The following is a 22,609-nucleotide window of genomic DNA, read 5'->3' as shown; positions in this document are numbered from 1 at the left end:
GATAGTTATCATTATCGGGATATGAAATGACCTGTATCGGGATATGAGATTTTGGTCATGTCGCCCAGCCCTATTGTGGACATTGCCAGTTGTGTGAGGGCGCAGCACGGTCAAGGGAAATAAATAAATTATTAAAGTAAATAAATTAAAAACATATTGATACATGTAGATTGCTTGTAAAGAGTTTTTAACCACAACTGTACAGCCGAGTTTTGTGTAATGTAACAACTGGAAGATGAAACAAGACATACCATGAAATACACTGAACAGAAATTTCAGTTTCTGTAAATCAATTCTTGAGAAGTTCGAACATTCCCATACAGAAACATAAAAAATAACAGACAGTCAGCATTATGATAGCTTCCCTGTTATGGATATTGCACAATATTTTACCTAGTGGTGTTGAAATTGACAAAACTTTCAAACGGCCAACCACAATGTCCTCTAAAATCTGTGCCAACCGCAATTTGTATCACATCTGCTTCTCTGTCTTTACATATGGTGTCACAGTCATAGTTGAAGATTTATACATTAAGAATAAAATCAGGTAAACTATTAGATTTATAGATAGGTGACAGGTAGATTGATATGAGGAAAAACCGGCGGTTACCTTAGTGGCAACCAATAAGGTTCTTAATGAACAATGAAAAGATAAACTATTACTATCAGATATCTGTGATTTAATGTGGTTTATGTGTTCATGTGTCATTTAAACTGTCACTTACGGCAGCACGATTCTAGCACTTCCAGTTTCCCATGCTGTCTGTTCATATGCAACGGCACATGTCCACACAGCAATGAGCACGTAATGTGTAATACGGTGAAACAGCCAAGTGTGCAAATATCTGCATTGGGGTTCCAGTAAAGGAAAAAAAAAAAAGAAGAAAAGAAAAGGTGGAGAGCAAAAAGTCATGCAACATGACCGGACAGGATGTGTCAATGCTATTTAGATAGCCTTCTTTCCACAGTCATTCACACAACTCTTATATCCTCTGTGAGAAATGCATGGATAACATCTGCTGTAAGACATCTCAGAAGAATGCTAACAATGTGGGTGACTTGCACAGCTTTTGTTCTCCTCATCCAAACATTACAGAGTTTGGCTTTTGATGGTAAAGTATTCCAACTTTTAATTAAGCTTTTTGTGTAGATTGTGTAGATGTGCATTATAACATATTTTTATGTGAAGCTTCTGAGTTACCCAAATTAATTCTTGTAGATAATATTAAGTTCAATATTGAGGTGTTTGCAGTTTTACTTTTGCATTTATATATTGCCAGCATGGGATTATTTTAAGAACATTGTTTTCTTATTAAATTCATATTATGATATACAATATCATAATATACTATCACATTAGACAAAAAAACTCCAATAACTGCACAGACAGAGGATTTTTTGATTTTTTTCTGCATTCTGTCACAGTCAGAACTGTGTATTGATTTTTTTTTTTACCTTTCTTTACAGATAAACCATTTATACTTGCCAACAAGGCCACTGGTTTTTGTTTGGTTAAACCAAGGGGCTACTGCTATGATATGCAGTGGACAACTGGTGACCGACTTCTGGTTCCCCTGAAGAAGAAGTGCCTGGGAGTCCAAGGGAAAAGTGTGGGAAGTGAAATAAGTCTCTATGACTGTGACGAAAAAAGTGAATTCCAAAAGTGGGAATGCAAGAATGAAACAGTGCTCGCTCTCAAAGGCCAAGATCTTCACATCGAGCTCACTGCAGATAACACGGCAATTCTCACCAAAACAATAGGACCCAATAACCACCTCACAATTCAAGGTTCCTCCAGTGGTGCTTGCACAAGAACATACAGAGGTAAAGCATAAAAACACAATTGTTTAGCCACACTAATTCAAAATCATTCTCATAGAATTTAATATACAAAACTGAAATTAGGAAAATAATGGCTTTTAGAGATGATTTAGACCTATAGTTTGAAGGAAAATCAGTGCTGTGGAAAAAGATAAAACAGATTTATTTGAAGGATTCCATCCCACATTTGAACAATTTAGTATCATAAGTTGTGATGTGTCATGTTATTATAAAATGTACATTGCTACAGAACAGATATACAGTTATTAAACTTATCAACATATTCTATTCTTTTGTTCGTTTCTCCTTTTGCCAGAACTTTACACCATTGGAGGAAATGCAAATGGTCAACCCTGCATGTTTCCCTTCCAGTACAAAGATGTGTGGTACTCCAAGTGCACTGAGTTTGACTCCTCAGTAAAGCGTCCTTGGTGTGCGATTCAAACAAAATATGAAAATGAACTCTGGGGCTATTGCCCGACTAACTGTGAGTACTGCCTGGGAGAAATAGAGTTTTATTATACTGAAGTGACAGAAGGGCATATATACAACGCATGGTTGTTAAGTGTGCACTCATTTATAATTAAGAGAATAAGCTTTCAGGAGCTCTGAGCCTATAAGTACCCATAGGTAGGATATTATTTGATTTAGCACCTACCACCAGTTTGCAGTTAAGTCATTCTCTAACATTTAATGTAAACAAGGTGGCATGAATGTGCAACCTGAGGTAACATGGGGAAATTATTACATTTTAACATACATTTCCATATATTTGTATGTATATTTTACAGCCAGAGAACACTGGAATAAACACCCAACAACAGGTGCTTATTACCAGCTCAACACACAGGCAGCTCTGACTTGGCAGCAGGCTGAAGCCAGCTGCAAACAACAGGCTGCCTCCCTACTCAGCATCACTGATCCTCATGACCAGGCTTATGTCATTGGTAAGGTGCCACTACTGACTGTATTCAGAAATGAAGTATGTATTTGGGCACATGCAGTATCTATGTGTCACTTTATTTTGAGTTATTTGTCTTCTACAATTAACTTTTTCTATTATTGGATGTCATTCACAATGAAACTCATTAAAAAGATCCTTCTTATACATTCTTAAATGCCTTACTTGTACTGACAGATCTGATATGTGCATGTATACTGTTGTCCTCTCACAGTAATCATACATTTTGAGCCTCAACAACAACTAGTGGCATAAGGAAAGACGTGTTTATTTAGAGAAAGACTTATTATTGTCATTTTTGTTTCACACCTTTTTCTATCACACACATTTGCGCGCACACACACACACAAACACTAACAGCACTACTAGGGACAGGGGGCAATAAGCTTTGGACCGGCCTGATCCTGGATCCAGAACATGGCTGGCAGTGGTCGAACAGGAGGCCCTACCGCTATCTCAAATGGGACTCAGGTAGGTTTTTTTCTCCACTTCAATAATGGAGAAGGAGAAAGTTGAGACTTTTTCTTACTTTTGCTTAACTCTGTACCAAACAAACGTGTAAATTTGTTATATGAGTTTTCTCTATAATCTCCTAAATTTGAATTAATACAATAAGTAATAAAGGCATTAAATTATGGAATAACCTGCCTAATGAATTTAGGCTAGCTAGTAGGTGGTATACTATCTTTCAAATTGATTTTTTTTAAATTAATTGCCATAAACAACATTTAAGAAATGATTCCAAAATGTCTTTAATGTTTGTTTTTTCATGTTGAACTGTATGAATTCATTCATTCAAGGGTGATGTGGTTATGAACTTTGTAAAATCAATTTATAGATCCATAAGTGATGGATCTTTCAATTCTACTTTGTTGTGTTTTACATTGTTTTGACTACTAATTTTGCTATCAGTACTACAATACATAAGCATGCAGTAGTGCTGAATTTATAGTGAGGTTATTTAATAATATTATAATTGATTTTAGCACAGAAATGTTCTCTTATACCTTTCATGCACTGTAGTGTAACAGTAGTGTGAAAGCTACACAAGACTAACACAAGAGTAACTCTCTTGATTCAAAGGAATAGTTCAACATTTTGAGAAATAAGCTCATTAGATAGATGAGACGCTCAGTACCACTCTCCATGTCTGTCAGTTACATTTAAAGCTGCAGTCAATTAGCCTAGATTATCATACCGAGACTAGATGAGGAGGAAACAGCTACCCTGGTTCTCTCTGAAGGTAACAAAATCTGACTGCCAGCACATTTAAAGCTCACAAGTATAAAAAATGGCAATTTTGTATGGGGCATGCGTAAGACTGAGACAAATCTGAGAACTGACATGAGGCTGTTTGCAATACTTACATGTCAACTATAACTGTTTTAGGACACCCGCTTCCTGATCCCGGACACAACTGTGCAATTGCTGATCCTGCTGTACAGTACTCCTGGCAAAGTTCACATTGCAGCAAGAGGCTGGGGTACATTTGCTATAGTGAAGGGCCCCAGGGAACTCCTACAGAAGGTAAAGAGAAATATATCTTGCATTTTATTCTAATCTAGACATCCTCTGGTTTCTGTATAACTATATTATTTCTTAGTTTGACACATTCACTTTATATCAGTTACTCTGTCCTTATATGTCTTTGTTCTTTTCATAATCAGATGTTGAGACAGGATTTTGTTCAAGCCCTTGGATCCCCTACAATGGCTACTGCTTCCAACTTCAGCGAACTAAGAAAACATGGTCTGATGCTCAGAGAGAGTGCGTTAATGAAGGAGGGAACCTAGTCAGCATCCGCAATCTGGAGGACCAAAGCTTTGTCATCTCTCAACTTGGATACGGTACGTGAAGACAATAAAAACAAATACAAGCTTACCTTTAAGAAAGAAATCCTCACAGCTAAGAATACCTTTATGAATATGACTGGATGTTACAATTCAGCTGGTGGCCTAAAAAATAGCTATTGCAGTGATTAGGAAGCATGAATAAACCAACTGATGCCAAACAGCTAATGCAAGCACAACTTCAGTGCTCAGCCTGAACTAGAAATGCTAATTTTAAGCAATTTCCTTAATTGATAGTTGGCTGCATTAACAATTAATAGTCAATTAATCATTAAAAATTTATTAAATACAGTGGTCATTTTTCCATAATAAAACTGTTTTAACCACTGACATGACTTATGTTCATCTGAAAATCACAGTACATTAAAAATTTACAGAACAGATTATGTAAGCACAAAGTTACTTGTATTATAAAATAAATAACACAAAATTGAAAAGCTCCCATACAACATCTGTTGCTATTCAACAACTGGCCTGACAAAATCCAAAGCTTTAAAGGCAAACAATGCTGTACAACTTCCAGGCTTCTTTAGAGGACATAATCATACAGACTTAATCAATAAGCTGTAGCAATCAACAGTAAATAACCTGTAACATTATCTAATAAACATAAAATAGGTTACGCCAATCTCCCCAAAATGGACTTCAGTCTTACTGGTTTTATATAAAATAATATGCATATCTAATCTACATGATCGGAGTGATGCGCGTTGTTTACTGTAACTAACATTAGTCCAGCTGCTGGAAACAGCTGCTGTGGAGTCACTTATACATCTCAACACCTTTGATTTTGTTGGAAGCGTGTAATTAGAGAACTGTTTGTCCTGAAGCGCCACAGCTCAGGCAATGCTATCTGCTGTCTGAAACTCAGCTCCTCGCTGCTTCTGTTGAGGATGCTAGTTTAGCATTAGCATGAGCCTCAGATAGCTGGCTAAACCAGCTGCCAGACAACAACTCTGTGAAATTTCCACTTCCAACTTTTTTTTTTCTACCTTGGACAGCCAGGGAGGTGCATGTGTTTTAAAATTTGTTTGGCCCTTATGGGCAGTCAGCAAACACACCTGTAACTCCATCTCATTAAACAGTATGAGGCACCATCATGTGGCTCAATAGGGTACTACAGCAAATCTACAGTACATTTTCTGACAGTTACACTGCACGTACTTCATCTTCTGCATTATTAATCTATTAAATAATTAACAGAAATTAATTGATAATCAATTAATCATTGACATCCCTAGCCTGAACTAATGCTACACTCCATTCTACAACTGATGAAAAAATTACTAGGTGAGCATAGTAAATTGCGAGCCCCACAAGAAAGATGTCTGTTATTCACTAGTAACATATTAACTGATGGTCAAATAGTTGATGGAAAGTTCATTTTCTGCTGTTCATGTCTGCAGCACCCACAGATGAGCTCTGGATTGGACTGAATGACAGGAAGACAGAAGGGCTCTTTGACTGGAGTGACCACTCCACTGTCAGCTTCACCAGCTGGGAGTTTGGGGAGCCTGCCGTCTCTACTGATGTTGAAGACTGTGTTCTCATCAGGGGAGAGGTGAGAAGCAGCATGTGGGTTTGGAGCACATATGTTTATGTATGTGCACACCATACACTCTTTGAGGGAAGGTGTCATTAAATAATTCTCTTTAATTTGTCCAATGACAAAACACTAACCTGTAACTCAGGCAGCAAAAAAGTGTGCAGCTGCATGCATGTTTAATTGACAGTTTGGAAATTAAATATATTAAATTAAACATTTAAATTGTGCATTGTATATGTATCTACAGTATGATGTTAAATTTGTACAGCTTTAAGACTATGGAGTTTTTGTTTAATATCTGATATACAGTACAGGTACATTGATTGCAGTCCCTTCAGTTCACTCAAGTGTCCACATAAATAATCATTTTATGATACTTCTTTGTTGCAGAACGGGAACTGGGCTGATCGTTCCTGTGAAGAGAAACACGATTTCATTTGTATGAAGATGAGTGCTTCAAAACCCACTGGAGATGAAGTGGAGCAGAATGTGGGCTGCAAAACTGTATGTGAAGTTTACTCAATTAACCCAACTGTGCTTTTTAGCTGCTTTTAGCTCAGTATTTTGGTGATCCCCAGATAAATCTACAAAACTAAACCTGCCCAGTTCAAAAAAGACAAACATAATGATCAAGTTAGCTGGTTAACACAGTGGAGCACCCAGTGGCTGAAGAACCAGATATTTTTCTCAGCAGTTGTTTGGGACCAAAACAAACAACTAAAATGGGATTGAATGTTTTTCAGCCTGTTGTGGAGATCTCCCAAGTATAGGCATCGATTTGGGTATGGACGGTATGGACGTGTCCGTACTAATGTCAAGGCACAATTTAATTATCTCTTCCAATATTTTTTAACAACTTCAAACAATCTTGTTAGTTGTACTCCATATAAGATTAACTGGTAAGGTCTATGCAGAGTTGCAAGGTTTGTGTGAGCAAAATAGCGAGCTGTGTTAATCAATGGTAAAAGTCATATATGGGGATAGAAAACTGACCTGATGATCTGGCAACCCTCAGACTCGACTACACATTATCTGCTAGCTACAGCACTGGCAGCAGAATCTGTCAGAGGAAGGAACAATAGTTACGTTAAAGTTGTTGTTACTTATATTACAAACAATTCAAAAAGCACAGAATAAGTCTTTGCTTAATATACTGTATATCTAATAATATCTAGCAGATTCAAGCTTGTGTATGTACATGCATGTGAGCATGTGCGCAAACACACAAATGTGCACAAATGGTGTCTGACAAAAAATGTCCTTACCATTGTTAAAACCAAATGTAATCGTGCTCCCAAGTCATCAAAAAATGGTAGGATTATAATATACCATTTCAAACAGCATTTTAGGCCAAGTTTAAAGCCCATAAAATATGTCAGTGTCACTGATGATATAAAGTAAACTTGTCAAATCCATGTAATACAATAATGACAAAATGTTTTTTATTCCCCTCCTCCTAAAAATTGATTAATTGCAGTAAAACTAATGATTAATGGTCTTTCTTCACTTTGCTTTCCAACAATCCAGGGGTGGAAAAGACATGGCTCCTACTGCTACTATGTAGGGACAGAGACAAAAACTTTTGATGAAGCCAAAGAATACTGCAAAACTTCAGACTCTTATTTAGCTGATGTTTCAATTGGGTAAGAATTTATATATATACTTTATTTATATACTATTTATTTAGTATTCTGAGCATGCTAGATGTAAGAAGACTACATTTCAGAGGTTCAAATGTACTATATTGGGATTTACAAAAAATGTACTTATATTAGTGTACAACATTTAGCAACACCAGAAATCCTATTATTCTACTTCTGTAAATATTTCCAGGGTGGATAATGCATTCCTTGTCAGCTTGGTGGGGTTGAGACCAGAGAAATATTTCTGGCTGGGGCTCTCAAACCAGAAAAACATTGATGAATTTGTGTGGACCAACACAAACAGTGTGAGATTTACTCACTGGAATGCTGAAATGCCAGGTATGCACATAAGTTTTAAATCCATCTGTAGTTGTGTAGATGTGTCAGAAAGTGGCTTCACAACTGATGATCTACTACTTCTCCCCTGCAAGGTCACGAACAGGGTTGTGTTGCCATGAACACTGGGATTTTTGCCGGACTCTGGGATGTATTACCCTGCACCAATAAGGAAAAATACATCTGCAAGCACCTGGCAGAGGGGGCAGTTTCAACCCCTGCACCACAACCTATTCCCCCTCAAGGGTGTGCAGTCGGGTGGACTCCAGTGCTGTCGAGAAACTATTGCTATAAGGTAAAGCTATATGAAAAAAAATCACCTCAGCTTTAGGGCCATCACACCTATACATTGTTGTTAGGTTGTTGATATAACTTTATGAACACAAAGGCATATCATAAGATAGAAATGTGTGCTCAGTTATATTATTACGTAAAATACTAAACACTGAAAATTACTTCAGTAGGCACACAGAGTGCAAAGACAAAACTGTGTTTGTCCCTTTAAATGATGCCTCAGATCTTGTTGTGAAATGACACTATCAAACCATGTTGAACCTCTTGACTTGTATTCAAGCACTTTTCAGAGTCAACATCAAGTAAGAGGACTTGGTATGAGGCCAGAGATTACTGCAGGGCCATTGGGGGAGACCTGCTCAGCATCCACAGCGCTGCTGAGTTACACATACAACCAGAGCGGTACAGTATAACCTGGGAAATTACAAACATTCTTTAAAAAGTGGTCACTGCAAAAGATGGGAAAAGTTCGAAACTGCCTAGTGGAGTACTGGGACAGCGCATCATCAAATAACTATAATGTTAGACAAAAGTCTGTTCTTTTAACATTTCACAAACAAGTTTCATACTTTCATCATTAATTTGAGTTTGTCCATTATATGTAGTGAAAAACAGGCAAATGTTTTCTCTTAAAACATGTACACAAATTGAATATTAAAACCTTAATTTGTGCATTATAGCTATAAAAGAGTCTGGATTGGACTTAGTGCCCCTGACCCAATCACCGGTTATGTATGGAGTGATGGATCCCCAGTAAGTTAACACTTTTCTACTACACTTGAGTGAATCAGTTTTAGTTTATGAGGCTCAATTAAACAGACAATAAAATTACAAATTATTCTGTTTTTTGATATTTGCTTTTTTTACAGCTACAATTCCAACACTGGGAGGAAGGAGAGCCAAACAATAAAAATAATGTGGAATCTTGTGTTGAAATGAAATTACATTGGTGGGATTTGAGTGGATCTTGGAATGATGTGCACTGTGAGACGTACCTTGAATGGCTTTGCCAGATCCGTGCAGGTAAAATTAGGAACTAACAGACATTGTTTTCTGTCTTGTTTGATAAAAGAAAAGCATGTCACACTTTTGTGTAAGGTTGACTGAGTAAGTCTGGCTTTTCAACAATGTCCTCCTCACCATTATGAAGGTTTTAATACTCCCAGCCCACTACCACTTCAGGGCTCTATTCACTGTTGTTAGTATACTTAACCTCTGTCTATGTCCTTTCAGGAGTGACTCCGAACCCACCTCCAGACCCTGTCGTTCCCAGTGAGTAGTCCATTTCTCTATACAACCACATAGTAATCATTGGAAATAAGCTTTTAGCCCAAAGCTTATTATTTATGGCATTGTTTAAATTTGCTGCTAATATTTCTTGTTTCATCTCTATGGGTTGAATTCTCATTTAATGTTTAGTGCGGCACAATAGCTAAACATCTTTACATTAAAACAGCCATCAGACTTCATACAACAGGACTTAAAGACTACAGCCATGTTTGCAGCTGTGAGGCTGTACATACAGTAGAGGTGCTTTGAGCTAAATGCGAACGTCACCATGCTAACATGCTCACAATGACAATGCTAATATGCTGATGTTCAGAAAGTACAACATTTACTGTGTTCACCATATTAGTTTAGCATCATAGCATGCAACACTGGCTAATTACCACTGAACACAAAGTACAAATGAGGTTGATGGGAATATAATTACTTTTGCAGGTTGTCATAATCTTTAGTATTTGACAATTTAAAATGCTGATTAAAAGTCAAGAAGTCACCAAACTTATTACCATTCATGCTGAGGGGGACATGAATGTGTGTACCAAATTGCATGGCAATCCTCCAGCAGATGTTGAGATATTTAATTGAACAAGTGAGAACTTTGACTGTTGGAGGTGCTAGATGGAATGTCATGGGATCACCACAGTGAGAAGGTTTCATAACTTGGGAGCCATAATGTCACAAAGGCAGTCCATCCATTAGTTGTTGAGACATTTCATTCTGGATCCAAGTGGTGGGCTGACCAGCCACCACAAGATTGCCATCCATAAAGCTATGCCACTAGAATAGCTAAAGAGCAAATAAAACATTTGAACAAACACATGCACTCAAAAATTTTTCTAACATCATTTCAGAATATAATAGTACTTCAGATGGGTGGCTTGAATGGGAGGGGAATCAGTATTACTTTAACAGCAGGACGATGGCTATGGAAGAAGCTCGTTACTTCTGCCAACAGAGGCATGGTGACTTGGTATCTATCAACAGTGAAGCTGAGGCTGTCTTTTTATGGAAACAGGTGAGCAGTGATATTACTGACATTACTCATTAGCCATAGCATTTAGTTCACCACATACTAAAGTTCTGCTGGTTTTACCGTATGTCTCTGTCTGTGTGTATAGATATCCAGAGGTTATGAGTCTCACTGGATAGGCCTGAACGTAGAACTTGATGGAACATCTGAGTGAGTATGAATTCAATACAAATGAGGAAAAAAATCAAAGAAAAAATTATCAATATTATGTGACATATAGATGATGTAACCAGTTGAATGTGTTGTGCTGTGAGAGCTGTTGGAAAAATGTTTAAATAGTTACTGTTGCATAAACATAACCATTGTAAATTCTGGTTGTTCTATCAGCTGCACAGAAATTAGGCCACAATTTATCTTAATGTTTTCAAGTGAAATTCATTTTCAGCCTCACATCAAACACTTACATATTGTTACCAAAGTTCTGAATAATGGTTATGGCCATCACAATAGTTTGACCACCTGTGAAATGTAAGTCAAATATTCAGTATCCTCTCAGGCTTTGGTCTCCATCTTCTGACGGAAATATTTGGCTCTTAAGCTTTCTAAATGCTCCACTATGTCCACTCACTGGTTTATGCTAATGCTGGGCAGGTAGCTTACAGTGAGTTTATCAGAGCTTTTAAAATTAAAACAGCTGCCTGTTGCACCTGAGAGTAGAGTTTGACGGGTTGAAAACCAAAACAGTGATCCAAAATAGACTTAAGGGCTCTGGAGAGCTGAGGATTGCAAAGTTGATTGGTAATTCACAGTGGGTTTGTCACTATAAGCAACCTCTTTCACATCACACTTATTTACAAAAATAGTTGATAAATGAAATAATTAGTGCAACTACAATTATGAAGCAGCTCAGTTTTTTCTTGGTGGATTCTAGGTTAACTTTACAGAACAAAATTTCTGTAAAAGATGTGCTATTGCGTTCCAAGTTTGTGGAGTGCAACAGAATGTGCTCTGTCATATTTTGGTATGTCACATTGACCTGTGCATCTTGTGAATACGATCTCTATAGGGTACTTTTCTGTTGCTTGAGGGTGGCAATGTTATTGTTCACCTGGCACCTGCTGCTTGAATTCAAGAGTAGAGACCAGTTACAACATAAACAACAAGATGTAAATTGAAATAAGAGTGTGCTGTGAGTATGTCTTTTAAAATTTTAATGGATTTGCCTGTGTTTCAAAAAGGTGGATGGATGGTTCTCCAGTCGTGTTTCAAAGGTGGGATGAAAATCAACCTCGTTTTGTGAACAATGATGAGAATTGTGCTGTCATGACTACCTCCATGGGTGAGCAACTTAAAATAGATGCATCTTCACTGGCATGCTTGCATATGATGAATTTAACAAAAAAAATTAAAATGTACATTGTATTTGTTGAAATATGTATTTTAATGTATTTGGTCCACAGGGTTCTGGCATGATTATAATTGTGGGTTAGAGTACTCTTCCATTTGTAAACGTAGTGGCTCACCACCTGCCAACACCACTGTAGCGCCCACAGAGCCCCCTAAAGGTGGCTGTCCGCAAACCTGGAAAAAACTTGGCTCAAAGGTCAGACGTTACTTTTAATTTTTATAGTTGTTTGAAAGGATGGGAATACAGCTAATGTTGCACAGATTTAAATTCTCAGTGCCTGCAGTGAAATGGGCCTTTAATCTATTGACAATACTATCATTTAATTCAAACGTTTAATTTTTAAAAGATTTTGCTCTTTTGAGATATCACCTGAAGCTGTTCATTTTTCACCTTCAGTGTTACATCATCAATAGCCAGCAGGAGACATGGGATAAAGCGAGTGATAAATGCAAATTAATCGGAGGAAAATTGGCCTCAATTCTCTCAAGACATGAGCAAGGTTTGTTTTTTTTTTTTTTTTTCCCAGAAAAATATGATGATATTATTTCACAAACCATGTAAATGTTTGATGTGCGTTATAATAAAGTCACAAATATTTCATCCTTCAATCATCCATTTGTGTTCAATTTTCAGTGTTTTTGACCACTCAAATGGCTGAGGCACCAACTACAGACCTGTGGATTGGTTTGCATAATAAGGAAGGTAGTCAATATCACTGGACTGATGGGCGACCAATGCGATACACCAACTGGGGTTCCTCAGTAAGTTGACACTGTGATTTTTGTATCATAATGTTAAGTGCACAAGTTATGCGTTGCACTACTACAAACCTGCTCTTCTGTTGTGTGTGTGTGTGTGTTTTTAATGAAAATGTGACCCTTTGTTTCTCCATAGATTTCGCGCCACATGCCTATGCCGGTAATTGATAACAGTTTTTGTGTTTCATGTTTAAACTTTATACATGTGTATATTGTACCTGTGGTATAACTGTGTAAACCTAATAACCTAATTATTTTGATGATTATATGCATCTGTATTGTTTACAATACATTTTTGTTATACTGCTAAAAATTTCTGACATCCCTGTTTTCCATTGCAGATGCGTTATGACTCTTTTAGACTGCATCATTTTCATGATGAGGTAAAACATTTTTGATACTTTGATGTCCTTCATTTTTGTTCTCTGGAATTAGAATATGGCATACTTTGATAACAGTTTTTGGGTACCATGTTTAAACTCTATACATGTATATACTGTACTTGAGGTATAACTGTGTAAAATTCTAACCTAAACAACTGGGGTTATGACTCTATTACACGCAACCTTTGTTCAGTATTTTTGATGAGTTATATGTATATGTGTTGTTTATATTTTTTGCTGGTATATTCATAAAATGTCTGACATTCTTGATTTTTCATTGCAGTTGGATTACTATCATCGCAGACATCATTTTATGTTTAATACGGTAACACATTCTTGACACATGTTGAGTATCACTTTATTTGTCATGAGTCAGAGCAAAATTATGTCACTCTTTTGTGACAACCATACAACCATAATTATTCGTCATAAAACTATAACCACTGTAAGAACAGAAAAAATGAAATTATAGGAATGGAAATGTCAGTTCAGTCTCCACACTGTGGCAATGTAATGGTAATAAAATGAGTACATATATATCTATTACTCTATTACTGTACACCTAATGTTATGTTATGTTCATTCACTTATTCCTTCATGGAATAACATGGAAAACTGGCTTTTGTCAACAAATGGTGATTAATATGCATTAGTATTATGGCTACTCCCTTTTAGTCAATAGATAGGCCTAATTGGTGTCTATGTCAACTGATGACCATATTTTGCCAATTAGCATTTTTATGGGAGACACTGTCAGTTACCTCTGACTGCTGCAAAAGATTCACACCACTTGCATAAGAGCAGTAGATTTCAAAGGATGCTTCTTCATGATTGTATCTATCTGCAGAAAATGTATCATGACCCCTAAAAAATGACCCTGGATCTTCATAATACTATAAAATTGTCATAATTTGCACTTTATATGACTATTCTATCTATGCTACATCAGGAAAATTGTGCTGTGATGAGTACCGAGTCTAAAACTGGTATTGGGAAATGGATATCAAAGTCCTGCAATGACACCAATGGATACATCTGTCTTCGATATGTTGGTGAGCCATTTCTCTGCCCTTTCTCTTACTGTAAATACATTTTCTATGGACTGAAATGATATAGCCTAAGTAGACAAGGACTGGCACAATGTTGTCCATTTGTATTTCCTTCATACAGGGATTGCAGAGGTAACCCTAATCCAGTATTGTCATAAACCAGTGCTGCTCCCTGATATTCCAATGTTTCTATATTTTTATACTCAAACTTGTACTTTTATCAGATATTCTGTATTTCCTCATTGACAAAATGTAAAAACATCAGCCAAGTGTCACCAATCTCATGCTTGACCAGTGTGCATCCTATAAGGTGTGTCCACTGCAGGAACTTTACCATCGTACCAAGAAACCTTTGAGGAACTCAGGAACTAAACCTGTGTTTTGAAAACCAGGGACCACAGACTAAACTTAATTTGTGCGGGATAGTTCAATATCTTTTATTCTGTAGCACTTCATGACATCTGTTATGGAAAGGTGCTATATAATTTTATTTACTTGCTTACTTACTTTCAGGAGCTAAAAAAACATCTGGGGGTAGTACTTTATAAAGGTTCAGGACCTTTCGGGCTGAGGTTTGGAGGGCTAACACCACAGCTGCTTCAATTTGTGAACTGCTACATTCATAAAACAAGGAAATACTCTAGTATCAATATTAAGATGAGGGGTGGACATTTCTTGTAGATTGTTTTCTGTGATGAGAATACAAGGACAGGATACTCACTGCAATTGTTTGGCTATAGAAACTAGATCTATCACACACTCTGTGTTTGGGGATACATTGATTGACGTAAATATTTAATTTGGGCATAATTCTACCTTTACAAAGTTGTGATTTCAACAATAAAAATTGCACTGTATATAAATACACGGCCAATTAAAACACCACAGTTTTTGAATTGGGTGAATGAGTAATGTTATTCTTCTTAGGAAAATGGAAAATTATAATAACTATTAAGCATTCATATAACAAAGCCCCTGACCTTAACATAAGTGGCAAAAACAAATATGTTTCTAATCTGATTTCTCATCCTAAACAGATTCAACTTTGCCAGACTCCCCTGAACCAACATCTTATAACAACTATGTCAAAATACTTAATGACTCCATCAAGGTTGTTACTCAACAAATGACCTGGGGCGAAGCCAAGAAGCACTGTGAAGGTGATGATGCCAAACTGGCTAGCCTGCGTAATGAGTGGACCCAGACCTATGTTGAGCTGATGGCTTTGAATCTCAAAGCTCCTCTGTGGATCGGACTGAACAAAAAGGAGGTAACAGGACTGAGAGCCTCTCAAACAGCACACAGCAAAATAGAGTAACATCACTAACCTCTGTGTGTAATTTAAAACGTGATCACATTTTTCTACTTGAGCCCCACCCACTTGAAATCAGTGATTTGGCAGAAAATGATTATGTATGAACCTATCATTCATAGTAAGAAGCTGACTGACTGTTTTCAGGGCCTTTAAAAATTGTATTCTGCAATTCTTGAAACAGTCCATTTACAGTACATTATTGATGGCTTTTATGGAGCTAAATATTTCTATAATTCTATCAATGAAATGTAGCATAATATCCTAATAGACAAGCATTGACGTACTTGATGTAAATAGATTGATTAGATCCACAAGAGCCAAATAAAACAAAAGAAAACATTTTATAGACTTTTCAACAATGTTGAATCCAGTTTGATCAATCTGTCCTTTCAGACCGGCGGGTATTTCAGATATATTGATGGCTGGCCCATGAGCTTATTCAATTGGGGTAGAAGGGAACCAAGCAGAGACCGACCTTGTGTGTACCTGGATGTGGATGGAAAATGGAAGACCGCTGAGTGCAATCAGAACATGACCAGTGTTTGTATGAAATCTACAGGTAGGGCTAATGTAAACTTTAATAAATGAATATGCGATTTACCTTAAATGCCAGCATGTCACAATGCATCCGGCCTTTATCTGTTTGGAACACTGTTTTAATATTAATGACTGAATGTTAATTACTGTTCGTTACTGTGAGTGTTGATTGTAGGATGTTACCATTGTATTTTGTTTAGATGCGACATAGTTTTCTTTTTCTACAGTATTGTCAAATACAAATGTAGGTACTCAGTGCATTGTATTTGAGAGCATATAATTAGCTGATCCCAGTGTCATCACTGTCTCTCTCATTCACAGATGTGCCACCGACAGAGTCAAGCGAATTTCCAGGATTTTGCCCTGAAGACCCAGAGATATCCAGATACGCAATGCAGAGAAATAACTGGGTGCCATTTAATCACTACTGTTATCTCTTTATGACAGAAAGAATTGAGTGGCCAGATGCATCTGCTAACTGTGTAAGACATGGTAAGGATTTTCTGTGGATGGTCTAACACATATTCTGAACCATTCAGCTGTGTGTAGCTTTATTTAAGTACCTACTGTTTTTTGTTGTTTGTTTTGTGAAGGTGGAACTCTTGCCAGCATCGAAGAGCCCAAGGAACAAGAATTCATTAAAAGCTATCTGAAAACATTTGAAGATAGCCACACTTCTTTCTGGATTGGCTTGTATAAAACTCACAGAGGTATAGTTACATTCAAAGCTCATCCATGACAACATTAAGCTAAAGGAAATTATCATTTGAACAAAAATGACAATGAACATAGTTGAGAATTCAGCAGCTACAGTAAGATATTTTTCTCAGTTGGAGACCCAAACACAGCCACAAAAAGTGAATATTGGACTTACACTAATCAGGTGGCCAAACTGACAACTACAAATGCTAATGGGTTAAATGACAATCGTCACCAACGTGATTACACATACACAGCATTTACGAAAAAAAATGCTGCAAAGTGATAAAACACAACTAAATACTAAATAGTGCACTGCAAAACCAGAAAACACCACATACAAAAAGGTCAAACAAATACAGACCATGCTGCAAATATTTAAAAAAAAAAAAAAAAAAAAAACACACCCAAATACAGAAACACTGCAAGTCACACAGAACACAACAGAAAGTTGAAGTTTCCTAGTTTCCACTAAATATGGTGGCCATGTTCATCACTTCTTAAGTGTTACCTGGAAACCTCTGTTGTCCTGTATTTCATTTATGTTGTGTTCTGTGCAATTTGCAGCGTTTCTTGGTTGTGTTTGTTTGGTTTTTTTTGTACATTGTTTTTGCAGTGTTTCTGTATTTGGTTGTGTTTTCTGTATTGGCAGCATTTTTGTGAGGAATTTTATCTACTTTTGTTTTATCTATTTGCATGTATCTTCTTAAACTGCATTGCATTGAACTCAGGGCCACTGTACAGATTTCAGAGTTGTGTTTGCAGCTTGTTCTTTTGCCCTAAGTGGCCAAAAATCGAGAGATAAAAGAGTTTAAGGGTTATATTTTACAAAATGCAAACAGTTTTTCAATTACATCTTTTCAATTATTCCTTTCTATACATTATTTTTATTTTTCACAATACAAATAATGTAAGATGTTTGGTTGTAGATTATACAAGGACAATGTGGCAACTTTTTGTTTCCTTCAACAGTAAAAGAAGGTTCAAATCATCAAAACTCTTTTATCTAGTACAAAAAGAAACTGCAGAGGAAGAAATACAATACTGAATTTTATTTGTCCCCAGGCAGGTGGTTATGGTTGGATAAAACGGTAATGGACTACACCAACTGGGAAGAAGGCGAACCTAATGATAACAATTATGCAGCGATTAAAACTGCAGATGGGACATGGCGTACAGGTAACCGGTGGTATGACAGAGCGTATATCTGCAAAACAGCCAAAGGTGAGACCATCATATTTAAACATACTGAATTGCAGTAGCCTAATGGTTTTACAATAACAGGAATGTGTGGCCCATACAGAAACTCACAAATTAATCAAAATATATTTACAAATTGATTTTGAGATATTTAGAGAATTAAATGATACAAAATACTGAAATGTATGTATACTGAAATGAAAAGTTAATTTGATCATGTATGTTTCCTCACTAGTATTACGACAAAAGCCATCACCAACACCTCGTAAGTAGCATCTCTTCATCTTTTCTATCTGACTCATAATTATAATTAATTTCTTTTGGCTGACCTTCATCTATGTATTGAATCTGTGCAGCAAATGTTGGAGAATCTCTTGCCCATGGCCACAAAGCTTTGGTGGTTGTGCTGGTCATGATTGGGATTGCCACAGTGGCAGTCGTTGCCATCTTCCTCTTCAAGAAGTCTGGCCACCGCTTACCTATCCCTGAACGCTTGACTACCTTTGACAACCCACTCTTCTTCAACAATGAGCGGGCCGAGCCTAATCTGGTGGCTGAAAAGAAACTGGTAGTGAATGCAGAGGAGGAGAACCCTGGGTCTGTCAAAACTGTGTGACGTAATTATCAGCAGAATCTGCTAGGCCATACAATATATTTTTGGCAGTGTGTTGCTCACATTCTCAATTGCATGACCAATAATTTTGTTGAACAAAACAATTCAAGCTGTAAGATATCTTATTTTACATTCAACAAATATCTATCCTTTTGTAATTGTTTGAAAATATGTTTAACTGTATATTTTTTATATGACTTAACTGATTGATTGATTGAATGTACCGGGGAGGATTTTAATTCATACCTTTTTTTACTTTAAACTACTATGCCTGCAGGGATTGTGCTGTGTATTCTTGAATTTGCAACAGATCGTTCACTTTGTAAAACTGAAAGTTGAAATATCTAATTAACTTTGCTTAGCTTTATAAGGGGATGCGGATAAATAGATGCTAATCGATGAATGTCTGTTTTTATCAGCATTCTGTAGAGTCTTTACACTCTTTTGTATCTTTTACATTTATCTGATGGCTATGACTACAGCTTATTCTGCAACATTTTTACATACAAAATAAACAGTGGATATTGATCAACCATTGCAGTCAAAATACAGTTTAACTTGTTCAAATGATCACTGAGAAGTGAAGGACTGATTTTGAAAAGGGGCAAGCAATGTGTACCAAGAACCAAAGATATTACCTGGAAAGACAGGATGAGGCCATCACTATTAGAGAGAGATCTACCTGGAGGCAGCGTTTATGTGTAGTCACGGTTAATCAACCACACTGAATCCGAGACAGTCTCACAGAGACCCCCCACGTTTTTTTACGCTCTGAGTCTGTTTCTGTCGCATTTAGTGAAGCGTAATCTTAGCAAGCAGCTGGGTTAAACCCTCAAATGTCCTACTGCATATGTGTTTTCAACTTATTAACCATATCAATTAATCAATAAATACAAACACCGTCGATTTCTTCCCATGGAGTCGACATGCAAACTATTTTGGTTCATTTCTGCTGTCAGTCAGCCTGGTGAAGACAGTTTGTCCAGCCGCTGTCCTCTCAGCTCCCCAGGAGCTGCAGCTGACAGATGGCTGCCGCAGAGAGGCGGAGAGTGTGGATGGACTGTTGTGCTCACGAGACAAATTATTTTTTTCCACTCATGATAATGTGTGAGAGAAATAGAAGTGCTACAGCTGACACTTCGCTCTGGATTCCGCAATATTTCTCTTTTGGTTGTTGACTTGGCCATAAATTTGTGGGGTGGAGCTTCTGAAGGAGTTTAGTTCAAATATCAACAATCTTTCTCCAGAATGACTGACTTTACCTTTAAGAGCTGTAAATGCTGTTAAACATATTTTACAGACTAGCATGAACTGCAGATTTATTCACATATGACATATAATTGACATTTTGCATTAGCAGTTAACCGTTTTCCTTTTTATGTTTATAACAGATTCAGTGGTGGCCTCAGGTGCCAGACTGGGGCAGCTGTTCTTTCAGTCAGTTGAATTAACTAAGTTAACTAAGCTGTAGTGTGGTTCAAAAATCAAGTCAGACAGTTTATTTATAGAGAACTAAGATATAATGTATGACAATCATTTTACCAGCAAAGTTAACAGCACATTCGGACTGTTCCATTGTGGTGTAATTCAATTAGTAAACCTTTATACAACCAATTTATGAATAAAAAATACATAATGCCCATATCATAGATACATAAATTACACAGATTTTTTATGTATTTCCTTAGCATATAAGATATAATAGGCTATATGGAGGTAAAAATCAGTATTGAACACTGATAAAACCGAACACTAAAACGCACACAAACACATACATCTAAAAATGTACCAAAAAGCATCAATGCATGTATCAAATATATGACTTACACCCAATCTAAATGGATGGCACACCATAGATAGCCTACAAATATAGCAGTGGTGGAAGTACTCAGATCCTTTACTTAGCCTAAGTAAAAGTATCAATACAGCGATGTAAAATACCCCATTACAAGTAAAAGTCCTGTATGAAGTAAAAGCAGCAAAATGTACTTACACTATTAAAGTTAAAGTACTTGTTTCGTCCCTCTGACTGATATATTATTATATGACATCATTAGATTATTAATAATGAAGAATCAGTGTTAGAGCAGCATGTTACTGTTGTAGCTGCTGGAGGTGGAGCTAGCTTGAACTTCTTTATATACAGTTAGCTAGTTTAGTCCAGTGGTTGCCAATCTAGGGGTCAGGCCCCTCCAAAGGGTCACCAGATAAATCTGAGGGGTCGTGAGATGATTAATGGGAGAGGAGAGAAGAAAAGACAAAGTTCTGATACACAAATCTGTTTTTGGACTTTTCTCTAATCTTTGATTTTTGGTGAAATATTGGATCATTTGAACATTTATTGAATTTTAGAGGGAAAAATCACTATTTGGTGGAGCTGTTAACAACTCATAGACATCTGAAATGTGACCCCTACTACACACGCCAAGAAGCCAAAAAGGTTGGAAACCACTGGTTTAACAATGTGTTGTATTTTAAAAGCTTGTTATATTATCCATTGTGTCAAATCTTAATCTGGAAAGTAACTAAAGCTGTTAAATAAAGGTAGTGGAGAGAAAGTATAAAGTAGCATCAAATGGAAGTACTCAAGTTCAAGTACCTCAAAATTGTACTTAAGTCCAGTACTTGAGTAAATGTAGGCTACTTAGTTACTTCCCATCACTGGCACGCAGTATTTAAGTTACACTCCTGGTCATTACTCATACAGTACAACTTAAAACAAAAGAAGAATGAAGAAACTCTCACAAGCAACTAAGTTAACAGACTTTCTGCACAGGTTCATTTACAGACAACACACCATGAACAAGACTGAACCAATAGGGTCTAGATTACTTTGGGAAGCTTGCTATGACAGAGCTGCTTCAGTGTCCAGGCAACAAAACATAACCTCCATAAAATTAACAAGAACACAGCTGATAGTTAGATACACACACACACACAGCCTAGGAGAGACATTTATCAGGAAATCAGGAAGAAACCAGCGAGCAAAGAAGCACAGATATAGACTAGTGACAGACAAGAGGGTGTAACTGACTCACGTTATTTGACGTCAAAGTCCATTCTCCTTTCTTTCAAGGAGATGAAGTATCCATGTCATACAATGCTTGTTGCTGGGTCGTTTTGTTTGTTGTCAAAAATCCCCATCTCCTCTCTCCATCGCTGCTAGCTAGCCAACTAGCCTTACAAAAATAGTTAGCTGATATAATTAATACTTGAAAACAAGAAGCCAGCAAACGGATAACTCTCTTGTTTCGTTTAAATGGTGTTTAAGGTAGTTTTTGTCGACGGAGTATGACTAGCTTCACAACTCCCCTAACTGTGTTTATCTTCTAGACACCTGTCCATTCACTTTTACCAAGTCGCACGGTAGTTTCTGAGTTTCTCACCTAATGCGAATTTCACCTGCTTCCCTGTGCTACACTTCGGGAAGGCTGCAATACCATCTTTGACCACAGAGACTAGCTGTTACGACACAGGGGGCGCTGTTTTACACATTAGAGGAAATCCACTGAAAATGGGGAAGACATTATAATATAAAAAAATATATATAACATTTTGTAATTCAAATGATATTGAGAGCTATTTTAGAAAAAGAGAGAGTCTTGATTTGAGAAAAATCTTGAGAAAAAACACCACTGCATTTTAGTAGGGCCACAGGAGGGTCCTGACTTATTGTCAAAATGGCACTGACCCCTTTTCTACAGGAGCAGCTGCGCAAAAGACGTACATTCATTGTACATGTTAAAAAGGATATATACATTGCTTACAGTACAGTATATGGATGTATCTATGATATTAAATTATGTATATTTAATTGTGACTATAGACTAGTCTTGTGCATCTAGTCTCTACATGGATAAACATGTCTCTAAAAGACTTTGTGTGAGGAGAAACATGCCTTCACCCTCTGGAGATGAAATGGAGCAGTATGTAAGGCTT

At 36.9% G+C, this 22,609-nt stretch overlaps 1 protein-coding gene and 1 long non-coding RNA gene across 2 annotated transcripts; one reads left to right on the top strand and one right to left on the bottom strand.

Moving 5' to 3' along the window:
- Positions 1-995: 995 nt before the first annotated feature.
- LOC121908741 (macrophage mannose receptor 1-like) lies at positions 996-19,232 on the top strand. Its single transcript, XM_042429001.1, has 33 exons — positions 996-1,112; positions 1,468-1,824; positions 2,138-2,308; positions 2,613-2,768; positions 3,143-3,253; positions 4,172-4,309; positions 4,450-4,629; positions 6,039-6,193; positions 6,569-6,682; positions 7,706-7,821; positions 8,012-8,160; positions 8,253-8,452; positions 8,732-8,853; positions 9,132-9,204; positions 9,321-9,474; positions 9,685-9,723; positions 10,590-10,753; positions 10,857-10,918; positions 11,947-12,047; positions 12,169-12,311; positions 12,513-12,615; positions 12,750-12,877; positions 13,011-13,034; positions 13,216-13,257; positions 13,541-13,582; positions 14,207-14,309; positions 15,344-15,576; positions 16,015-16,180; positions 16,480-16,650; positions 16,752-16,868; positions 17,923-18,081; positions 18,293-18,322; positions 18,414-19,232. Exons 1-33 carry the CDS (start codon positions 1,040-1,042, stop codon positions 18,671-18,673), a joined length of 4,356 nt encoding a protein of 1,451 aa, XP_042284935.1. The 5' UTR covers positions 996-1,039; the 3' UTR covers positions 18,674-19,232.
- Positions 6,279-22,089, bottom strand: LOC121908743. Its single transcript, XR_006099308.1, has 3 exons — positions 21,709-22,089; positions 7,172-7,238; positions 6,279-6,591 (listed from the first exon to the last, which is right to left on the bottom strand). It is a non-coding gene; the product is annotated as an uncharacterized LOC121908743 (long non-coding RNA).
- Between the last annotated feature and the right edge of the window lie 520 nt (positions 22,090-22,609).

This window comes from Thunnus maccoyii, chromosome 12, assembly GCF_910596095.1.
Source record: "Thunnus maccoyii chromosome 12, fThuMac1.1, whole genome shotgun sequence".
Classification (NCBI taxonomy): Eukaryota; Metazoa; Chordata; class Actinopteri; order Scombriformes; family Scombridae; genus Thunnus; species Thunnus maccoyii.
The sequence above is the reverse complement of the archived record's forward strand: the minus strand, read 5'-3'. Positions and strand labels throughout refer to the sequence as shown.